General features: G+C 43.3%; 1 protein-coding gene across 1 annotated transcript; it reads left to right on the forward strand.

Annotated features, from left to right (window-relative positions):
• Positions 1 to 246: 246 nt before the first annotated feature.
• On the forward strand, positions 247 to 4,221 carry LOC119885827 (14-3-3 protein beta/alpha-1-like; the record flags this gene model as incomplete). Its single annotated transcript, XM_038696082.1, has 3 exons — positions 247 to 397; positions 3,453 to 3,616; positions 4,144 to 4,221. Coding segments are annotated over 3 exons (393 nt in total), but the record flags the coding sequence as incomplete, so codon positions are not given.
• Positions 4,222 to 11,149: the final 6,928 nt, after the last annotated feature.

The following is an 11,149-nucleotide window of genomic DNA, read 5'->3' on the forward strand; positions in this document are numbered from 1 at the left end:
TGTGAAGCCCATCTGTAGCTGCTCATGACTGTCGCTAACCACTCCAGTTAACACTGAGGGGTTAAAGTCAGCCAGTGGTCCTTATGTGTCAGTGTTCTATTAAGCAAAGGCTGCAGTGCAAAGGCAATAATGTAGTGTAGTCAAGGTTTCAATTTACTTGTGCCCTGACAGGTTTATTTGTGTGTTACTCTGCTATTGCCGTATAAATACAAAATCTACTGGCCTGTTTTATTTTTCTGTTTATGAACCCTTCTGGTCGCCTGTCTGTTTCAGAATCTGCTCGACAAATTCCTCATTCCCAATGCATCTCAGGCGGAGAGCAAGGTGTTCTACCTCAAAATGAAAGGAGACTACTTCAGATACCTGTCGGAGGTGGCTTCTGGGGACTCAAAGAAGGGTGAGTTTCTGGGTCAATTTTCTCACTGTTCTTTAACTCTGACTTTGTTACGGAAATGAGCAAGGCTTTCTTCCCTTATTAAAGGGGGAGCAAGATAATGTAGTTGAACTACAGTGCAGCTGCCCTGGTGTTCAGTGGGATTCAATGTCTTGCCAATGGATAGTTGAGCAGAAGGATGTTTTTGACTCGGGGGCGGGGGGCTTGAACCCAGGGAGGATTTACCCAGTGTGGCACTGAGCTAATCGGAGCCTAACAGAGTGTCGGTTTTATTGCTCAAACAAAAGTCAGTTGCTGTTTGCTGTGCTGTTCAGAGTAAATACTCTCTAGTAAATACTAAACATTTTTACTGCTTGCAATAAAGACCATTTTATTGCTTAGAGCTAGAAGTTCCCTTTTAAGTAGTTATCCACTGATGCTGCTGTTGAGTCTGCACCAACCATCATCACTGGTAGATGTAAATTCTGCAAATATACAGTGGAAATCAGGGGCAAAATAATATATTGTACCCAGCCCTGACTCTGTAAATTGGACCATGCCACAACACCATTCCAGCCATGATTTATGTGTCAGGTAATGTTAAATGACTTAACCACAGACATTCAGCTTACTTTCTAGTTCAACAATACATGATGTTGTAGCTATAGCAGCAAGAGAGTTGTGAGTATCACTGTCTGGAGCTGGTGTGCTATGCTCTGGGACTGTCTCATCCTCTCTGCATGTTTGCTTCGCAGCAGCAACTGTAGCCACAGTTTGTTAACCCACAACTTCGCTAATGCTAGTTACTTGTGGTGACTTTGTTTGCTATCATGGTATTTGTCATGATACTGGATTTCTATTAAATCGTATACCCCATCTTAAAGGTTCAATGTGTAAGTTTTGGTGGTAAGGGTTGTGAATACAACCAACAACTTACTCACCCCTCCCTTTGCAAATGCGTAGGAAAAGCACACGCTCTGTTGGCTCTTACGTACTAAATAATACGTGTGGAGCTCCATTTGTCCTAATTTCTCTAAACTTCTTACTTCTAACAAACCAGACGACCACTTCTTCTTCCTCCTTCTTCTTTGTTTGTATTCAATGTAGTGACGAAACGCCCTCTGTAGAGCGGCTTGTCTGTTAAGGCTCATGTAGAAACATGGCAACTTCCATGCATATGTAGATAGAAATGTCTCATTCTAAGGTAATAAAAACACAACGGTTCATTATGTAAAGTCTGTATACACCACTGAAAACATAGTTATATAAATTGCATTTCTGACAACATAAATATTACACATTGAACCTTAAGAGGAGTATTTTCAATTCACATACCCGTTTTGAATGTTCTTATGTACTGTAAACGAATAAGGCAGTTACTGAAAAGATTTCTTTCTCTAGCAGTCTCTAAACTGCATTTAAATTGCTTGAAGGCACAAACTGAGAGAAATACTTGAGAAAAATTCAGCCTTTTATCATAATCCCAGATGGTTTAGGAAATGAAAAAGAATAAAAATTTGTATCATTTTGTTTGTCCTCAGTAAAGTGAAAAGATGGCAGAGAGGGGTTAGAGGATGCATGAAGCATCAGGGTTTATAGGAACAATCTCAGTCATGTCATTTGTTCACATTGGTCATACTGAGGTTTTTCAAGTCGGTGACTCAAATGTTCACATACAAATCATTAGAGATTACAGAAAAATACATAATTATTTCACCAATTGCTGTAAAATATATTTTTTTGCTAAAACTCCTGTTAACGGTACAGACTAATTCAGTCCGTTGCCAAGAGACAGTAACACATAATGCGTTGTTGATGGGGTTATCAATCATCTGACTCTGGTTGTCATGGCAATAAGCCAGTGCACCCATTGTAGAGATGGGGACAAAGTTAGCACTCAACTCTCTCTACTGGGTTTACTGGCGGCAGATTGACCCTGACGTGCACCAATTCTTATAAAACAGAGTTTTCATACGGTAAATTCTACCGTGGAACTAACTCCAGGTTTGTTATTGGATAGGATTTTTGTTTTGCCATGCTAGCGACAGGGCTCTAGTCCCGCTTGTTCAGTCCATGGCTGTCCAAACTGAAATATCTCAACAAATTATTGGGCTGATTGCCATGACCACCAGCTAGTCAAATTCTCAACTCAATTTTTCCACATCCACGAGACAAATTTCGCACAAAATCTGGTACAGACGTTCATGATCCCTCAGGATGAATTTAATTTTTATACCTGTAAAAGATGTCTATGAAGATTCTCAGTCATCCAGGTCATAGTTATCCAACGAAGGTTAAAATCAAGGGCAACTGGACTTGGTTGAAGATACTGGAAGACGTTTCGTCCCTCATCCAAAGGACTTCTTCAGTTCTGACTGACTGGCAGGGAAACTCAGCTATTTAACCTCAGTGGGGTCGTTATCCCGGGTCATCGATACCGCTGGTTCGTTAGTGTTCCTTGTTGCTGTGACGACAGTCGTTACAGTCGTTAAGACTACCTGTGGCCAAGACTGAACGACCATCGTTGGTATCTTCACCTGAGGTCAATAGGTTACGTTTGTTGAGTTTCCTGGGAAGTGATGAAAGGACAGCATTGTAAGTGGGGGATAAGTGGTGGCGTAGACCCCCTCCCCTGTTCAATGACGGCTTCTCAACCCTGGTGTAGATGGCTTCCTTGACACCTCTAAACAACCACTACACAAACGCATGGCTCAACACAGAAGGGCCAACTCCTCAGGTCAAGACTCTGCAGTCTACTTACATCTGAAGGACAGAGGACACTCGTTTGAGGACCACCAGGTGCACATTTTAGACAGAGAAGATGGATGGTTTGAAAGAGTAAAACTGTAAAACTGACATTGCCATCAGCCTCAGCTGTACTTTGTAGTATTAAGGCTAATTAGCATGCTAACAATGTGGTTGGTTGCTGCTGTCAGCGGTCAGTACTCCCTGCAGGTCACAGTAAACAGGGTCCCCATTGAAAGGCAGTCCCCTTTGTACTAGGTTTGTTGATTTAAGTAATTGAGATAAATGTTCAGGATCCAGCATGTAGTGACTGGTGGTTATTTGTTTTGTAAAGACACGGTGGAGAACTCTCAGCAGGCCTACCAGCAAGCCTTCGACATCAGCAAGAAGGACATGCAGCCAACGCACCCTATCTGGCTGGGCTTGGCCCTCAACTTCTCCGTCTTCTACTATGAAATCCTCAACTCGCCCGAGCAGGCCTGCGCTCTGGCCAAGCAGGTAGGTGCATAACACTGTTTGTTTATGTAAGAGCACTGAATTTTAATGTTTTATGGTAGTACAGGTTCTGTGGAAGAGGGGACAGGTGGCCACTCTTCCACAGAACAGTCTGCCAGTTAACAGTCAAGATGGAGCAGTGTCTCACCAGCTGCTGAACTGTCAGAAATCAAAACCATAAAACCACAACTAAGGAGATTGAGAAAGGCGCAGTTCAAATAGGCAGGCTGTGCCCACGGTCAGGACGTCTCTTTGTGAAAGTGGAATGTCACACTACCTGACAGAACCGCTCGAGTTGAGTGAGTAATAACAAAAGTCAAGCAGCTCTGGAATGAAAGCTTAAACAGGAACCCAACTTGATTGAACAATAACAATTAATAATAATAAGTGTAATTTAAAAATAGCTAAAAGAGCTGCTACAAATTACAAACGCCCTTTTTATTCAAGAACACCCAAAAGAGCAAACATAGAAATGGAAGAGAACATTTTCAGATAGTTGCATCTGTGAACCTCTCTGTTCCTCCCTGCAGGCTTTCGATGAGGCAATCGCCGAGCTCGACACCTTGAACGAGGACTCCTACAAAGACAGCACGCTGATCATGCAGCTACTAATAATAATAATAATAATCCTTATTTGTAGAGCACTTTTCAAAAACAAGTTACAAAGTGCTTTAACAAGTGTAAAGAATAATACAAAAAAGATAAGAGCATGAAAATTTAATATAAAATTAGTAAAATACAATAAAATAAAAGGGATAAAATAAAGTCAAATAAGATCGGGAAAAGCTCTCCTATAAAAGTATGTTTTAAGAAGGGACTTAAAAGAGTTCACCGACTCAGCCGACCTGATTTCCTCGGGCAGGCTGTTCCAGAGCCTCGGGGCCCTGACAGCAAACGCTCTGTCCCCTTTAGTTTTCAGTCGAGACTCTGGAACAGACAACAGACCTCTGCCCGAGGATCTCAAGGTACGTGCTGGTGCGTATGGGACTAAAAGGTCAGAAATATAACAAGGTGAGAGGCCATGAAGAGCTTTAAAAGTGATCAATAGAATTTTAAAGTCAATTCTAAAACATACTGGGAGCCAGTGTAATGAAGCTAAAATAGGAGTAATGTGGTCATATTTCTTTGTTCTGGTTAAAAGCCTGGCAGCTGAGTTCTGGACAGTCTGGAGTCGATCAATAGATTTTTGGGTTAAACAGGTGAAAAGGCTGTTGCAATAATCCAGGCGTGATGAGATGAAGGCGTGTAAAATGGTGTCCTTAAAAGTTAACATAGATCGAATTTTAGCTATATTTCTAAGTTGATAAAAACATGATTGAACAAGCTTTGTGGTGTGCTGCTCGAAATTTAAATTACTATCAAACCAAACACCAAGGTTCTTTGCCACAGGCTTAATGTGATTTACTAGGGAACCAGCAGATGGCAGTATTTGATTTGCCAGCGAAGAAACGGTACTGGAGGAACTCCAGTATCACAATTACCGAGCAGGTAACTGGGTCCACCGCCCATTCTCTGCACCAGGTGGTGAACACATTCCACTTTAGGCCATACATCCTTCACATGGACGCGGCCTTGGCCACGTCTGCACCATGGCATCCAGCCCTAGCGGGAGTGGAGTCTCCATTCCACAGGCCTCAGCCCCTGTCTCGACAGCAGGTCTGCTCCTTGATTCTGGGTCCCAGGGATGTACATTGCTCTAAGGGATAGCAGTCTCTGCTGGGACCACAGGAGGATCTGATGTGCCAGTCTGCATAACGGGCGCCAGCGCAGACCCCCCCTGGTGATTCAAATAGGCCACCACTGCCGTATTGTCAGTTCTGACAAGGATGTGGCGACCACGGAGGGCGGGCAGAAAACTCTTCAGAGCTCTGAAAACCGCCAACATTTCCAGGCAATTTATGTGCCAAGAGAAATGATGCTCCTCCCAGGAGTTTCTCGCGAAGCGGCCGTCCATGACCGTGCCCCATCCCGTGAGTGAGGCGTCTGTAGAAATAATTGTTCGGCGACAGATCGCTCCCAACACGGGACCTTGGGACAGGAACCAAGATTTCATCCATACAGACAGGGAACGAAGGCACCCGCTCGTAAACCGTATCAGACGGAGCGGATTTCCCCTCGGGGAGAATCCCTTGGATTTTAGCCACCACTGCAGGGCTCTGATGTGCAGTAGCCCGGAAGGTATTATACTGGATGCTGCTACCAGGAGACCCAACAACCTCTGAAAGTGTTTTACAGTGATGGCGTAGCCTAACTGCACTCTGGCCACTGTGGACAAAATGGACTTGACGCGTGCGGGAGACAGGTGGGCCCGCATCGTCATTGAGTCCCATACCACCCCTAGGAACGTAGTCCGTTGGGCGGGTGTCAGCATGCTCTTCTTGGCATTGAGCCGCAGCCCCAAACACTGAAGGTGGGCGTGGACGACATCTCGATGCCGAACCGCTAACTCTCGAGACTGGGCCAGGACGAGCCAGTCGTCGATGTAGTTCATTATGCGGATGCCCTGGAGCCTCAACAGGGCCAGAGCTGCATTTGCATTTGCATCCATGCATTTGATGAACGTGCGGGAAGAGAGTGCTAGGCCGAACGGAAGAACCCGATACTGGTAAGCCGTGCCCCTGAAGGCGAACCTCAAGAACTTCCTGTGAGAGGGACGGATGGAGATGTGGAAATAAGCGTCTTGCAGATCTATTGTGACAAACAAATCCTCGGATTGGATGTGACTGATGATGGCGGGGATGGTAAGCATCCTGAACCTGAATCTCCTCAGAGATTGGTTCAGCGACCGCAGATGCAAAATCAATCAATCCTCCGTCCTTCTTGGGAACCAGGAAGTATCGGCTGTAGAAGCCGGCTTCTCTGACCGGCGGGGAAATGAGTTCTATGGCCCCTTTCCTTAGCAGAGAGCGGACTTCCTGTCGCAACACCTGGCTCTGTTCTGCGTGTACTGCAGTCCCGACCATCCCGCAGAATCTGGGGGGTTGAACCCGGAACTGCAGCCTGTAGCCATCCACTACTGTGCGCAGGACCCACGGGGAAATGTTCGCGAGGCTCCGCCAAGCTTCCGTGAAAATCCACCAAAGCCGCCATGGATTGGCCGATGGAACGGGCCGTTTCCTTGGTCACACGGAGAGCTAAGTCCGTCGCTCTACGGAGCTCAGTCAGGTCCTCCTCAGAGGGACCTCCCCCTACGTCACAGTCCCGAAGGAGATCGGCCTGGTATGCCTGCAAGACAGCCATCGTGTGCAGGCTAGCACCAGCTCAACCCGCTGCCATGTAGGTCTTGCCCACCAAATCGGACGTCATCCGACACGGTTTGGTGGGGAGGACCGGTGTCCGGAGGGATGAGGCGAGTTTGGGAGAGAGGTAGCTAGCCAGCCGTGGCATCGCTGCGTAGCCGTGCTGTCTGATCTCCGTCATGTTGCCGTAGTCCAGCCGGGGGGACGTAGACAGCTGTGCAGAGAAAGGTTTGTTCCACAATCTACACAACTCGTTGTGGAAAAAATGGTAAGGGCCGACGCGGGGGTGAACAACATACTTTCCCCCGTTTTTACCCTCCTTGTTTAATCTTTCTCTTCCATTCCTTCTGTTCTTACCTCACTCCTCTTCCCTCCTTCCTAACATCTCAGTATGTTCTCGCACCCTCTTCCCTCTTGCTGTGTTTGAACAGCAGTGCAATTCTGCTGAGGTCTATACAGAAGGGTCCTCCTACAGGGCTGTATTGTGACACTGACAAATTTAAAAACAACAAACAAAAGTGTTCTACCTGCTGTGTAATCAAACACTCATTGTTTTCTATTTTGTTTTCTAACCATGACCCGAGTTTTATTTGACATCATTCTACATATTTCATAGTTCAGAGCTAAAACTTCAGTTCAGAGCTAAAACTGAGCTAAAATGATTAAAAGCTTTAAAAAACCAAAAGCATACATTCCATCTTAATGTTTGAGAAGATTTGACATTTTCACAACAAATTGGGACCTACCTGCTTCCTTGGATCCACCTCCTGTCAAGGTGCTGTCAAACATCAGTAAATTCCTAAGGTTGTTCATTTCCCTTTTGCGATTGCTTTTCTCTTTTTTTTTTGGGGTGTGTGTGTGTATAACCAAATCCCTTCAAAACCCTTCTTTCCGGTTTTTGAAAACTGTAAAACATTTTTAGAGCTTAACTGTAAATCTGTCTTTTGGAAAACTAAACGGTTTGTCGATGTTGTCCGTTAACACCTGCTTGCAATGAAAACCTTGAAGTTACAGTCAGCTGCTGTTTTATGCTTTGGCATTTTTGACAATCTTATTTTTGGTACTTTTCCCCCCCTCTTCCTCCCCCAACCTCTTACTCCCCTTAATTGCTTGCACTGACAAGTCTAGAATATAAAGTCCACTTGCTGCTGAATGGTGTGATCTGCCAACAAAAATGCATGTCGTCATCGCCATGTAAATCAATTCACAAGCATCAAGTGGGGAATTGTACCTTCTGAAAATTAACACTTAAACTTCCTGCTTCCTCATTTCCAAACTATAAACTGTTTTTCCAGTGACCTGATTGAAAGACTTGTCAAACTCAGAGAAAGGTGTAACCAAAACCATCAGTTCGATTCAGTACTTTTTGCAAACTGTGGCCTTTTTTGGTCAAATCCAGCTAACTTATATAAACAGTCAATCTCACGTCAGGGAAAAAAAGAAGGAAGCAGTGATTTTAAGTTTTGCCGTTGGTGCAGTTTCGGTCCACAACAGGTACGTGCGTTAAAAGAGCCAAATCTCCCGGCAGCCGATCAGCCAATCATCTGTGGAAGTGAGAACCTGTAGTTTGGATCACGGTTAATGTATTCAGGCTAGAGCTGATAAACATACTTGCGTGTTGAGTTGACCTTTGGATTATCTATCGAATGCATTTAGAAAAGAGAGACCACTCGATCAACGGTACATTTTCGGGTTTATTTTCGGATCGGATCTTTTCCAGTGTGAATATTTGAACTGGCAGAAATTGGGCTTCTTGAGAATTCTCATTTTAGACTACGCCCCGTCAGTAGCAAGATGTTCAAAAGCAATTCAAATTCCTAAAATCTTGTCCCAAATTTTAAGAAATATCATTAACTTTTTCTTCCAAAGTAGAAATAGTACAATTTTTATTTCTTCTCCACTCAGTGTCAAAATAACCTTGTCATTACCATTTCGACATTCCACTCTACAGGTGTAGAAAAGTCATGTGTCTGTTTTTTTTTTAAGAAAAAGGCAGTTATTCTACGCTTTATAAGGGAAAAAATGATGTGGAGTAGTGAATGTGGCACCGAGCCTGTCTATATATCTGGTATCTCAAATCATTTTGTTTTTACTGACCAGTATTCTGCTTAAAATAAAAATGGGAGAAAAAAAACAAACCAAAAAAACAACAAAAAAGTTTGCTTCTGTGACGGTTTTATTGCTTAGCGCGCACGTGGTTGTGAAAATTTAGACTTAGCTTAAGGACATCAATAAAAAATGAGAAAATGACACAAAAAAATCCCTCAACACCTCCCCCTCCCCACCGTGGTTGATGTAATACTAGATTTGTGTATGTCTTTTAAAAAAAATTCCAACTAGTTTCACCTTACATGTTATAAACAGGACAAAATGTAAAAGACAATTTAAAGTGAAATAAAGGTTTTATCAGTTCCGAATCAGCCCTGTTCTGTTTATTATCACCTCTAGCCTGTTAATGCCGCATGTTTTTTTTGTTTTTTTTTCTCATATTGAGTAACTTGATTAAGGATGCATGGCATGCAGGAAGTCTAAGCTGGTCTGGAAAGAAAGGAAAACACATTTAAAACACTGGACTAGCGTAAAAAACATTTGAGGTGTTGAAATTCAGAGAATCTGTGGACATGTGACAGTTTATTAAAAGGTTTGGGTATCTCCAGTGTGAACAATTCATGACATTTGGGACAGAAATGCAAATATTCAACAGGATAACAGGCGGCTGCCATGTTCTCCAGGATAACATCTTTATTTTTTAATTTTCATTTGGTTTGCACAGAAGACAAGGAAGCCGACTGAAAAGTACTAATGTGCATACGGGCTGAAGAACCTTAATATACCGTTCAGACAAACAGAGCGACGCCTCTGCGGTCTATCGCAACGAGTCAGCCCACCGCTCCTTCATTAACAGGGTTAGACATAGGTCAGATGCTGTCTGGCTTTAATGTACTAGAGTTTTTTTTTCCTTCAAGAATAAAATTAACTTAAAAGGAATGGCGCTTGAACTTAATTTAACCCACTCCCCAATTAGAAAGCACAGCCGAGAGGGTTGACCAAACATGTCGTTGGTAAAGATTCAATGTAATGAAACTGACTGCAGGCTGGAGTCTCTGCTAAAGGCAACAGTATGCTTCAATTGAACAAGCTGCCAAACACTAATAAATGTAGTTTTTGGCCCAAGACAACCTGTCGTAATTGTGCCGTGCTCCTTCTTAAGTGTGAGTGCTTTCTTCTTAAAGTTTGGCTTCCCCCCTTTGGTTTGAATTGACCAGATGAACAAGAAGAATCATGTCTGAGTGCAGAACCTCGTTTTTCACTTCGTCGCCCATGTTAACAGGTTAGAGCAGCCACTTAGCCCGTGTGCAGTGGATTATCATCTTGAAATTTACCGCGTGCGGGTCAGTGAAAATTATCGGTTGATGGTCATCCATTTCACAATAGTTTCAATGTCTCTGTAAAATCTCTTGCCAAGACAACATTTTTAATTTAACCTTACCTGTGTCCGTTTCAGATCAAAGCAACATTACGCAAGATTGGGATTTTTGTGCCGGAAACTATCAAATTGACAATATTCTAACACAGCCAAACATCAAGCAAGTGTGACAACACAAGACAGCAATATTATTTACAATCATTACATTAAGTCCAAAAGCAAGGAAGCCAGTTCAGCATCTGTCTGTCATCCTTTCAGCTCTTTTAGCTCATGGCAACTAATAAAAGCCAGTCAGATATTTACTCTGGTCCGGTCTCTTGCTCACTCTCTCTTCCTCAGACATCATTGTCTTCAGTTGTTATATAATGTAAGTATAGAATGAAAGTTCTTTGGAAGAAGCTAGCTCAGTATTCTCAATATGAATATCATGGCAGAAGGTGCGAAGAGACTGAAGACTAAGTCTGTCGAACAGAGAGTGACTGAGCAAGAGGCCAGACGAGCATAAATATCTGACTCTTAACTATACTACATAATGTTGCTTTAAAAGCCCTCTAGTGGTTATGTAGACAGAATACCTTGTTAACAATGCTTTTATTATATTTATCAAAGGCAAACTCAATGTGGATAGATAACACTGTGCATGTTGACATCACGTGTGTGAGGTAGCTGCAATAAACGTTAGAGGTAGGCAGGGTGGTCCAAGAGTTAACTGGTTTCCTGGCTCCTGCACAGAGCCACGAAAGTCTGGTATACATTACCCTGTAAAACTCAGTAGTTTTTACACTTAATCAGGTTAATTAGTGAGCTTTAGAGGTGCTGGTAGTCAGATGTAGTTCCCACTAAGGGTGCGAGAAAAAAATCTATTCTTAG

The sequence above is a fragment of the Micropterus salmoides genome, unplaced genomic scaffold (assembly GCF_014851395.1).
Source record: "Micropterus salmoides isolate LMB-PRFRI ecotype aquatic unplaced genomic scaffold, ASM1485139v1 Ms_hic_scaffold_4, whole genome shotgun sequence".
In the NCBI taxonomy this organism is placed as follows: domain Eukaryota; kingdom Metazoa; phylum Chordata; class Actinopteri; order Centrarchiformes; family Centrarchidae; genus Micropterus; species Micropterus salmoides.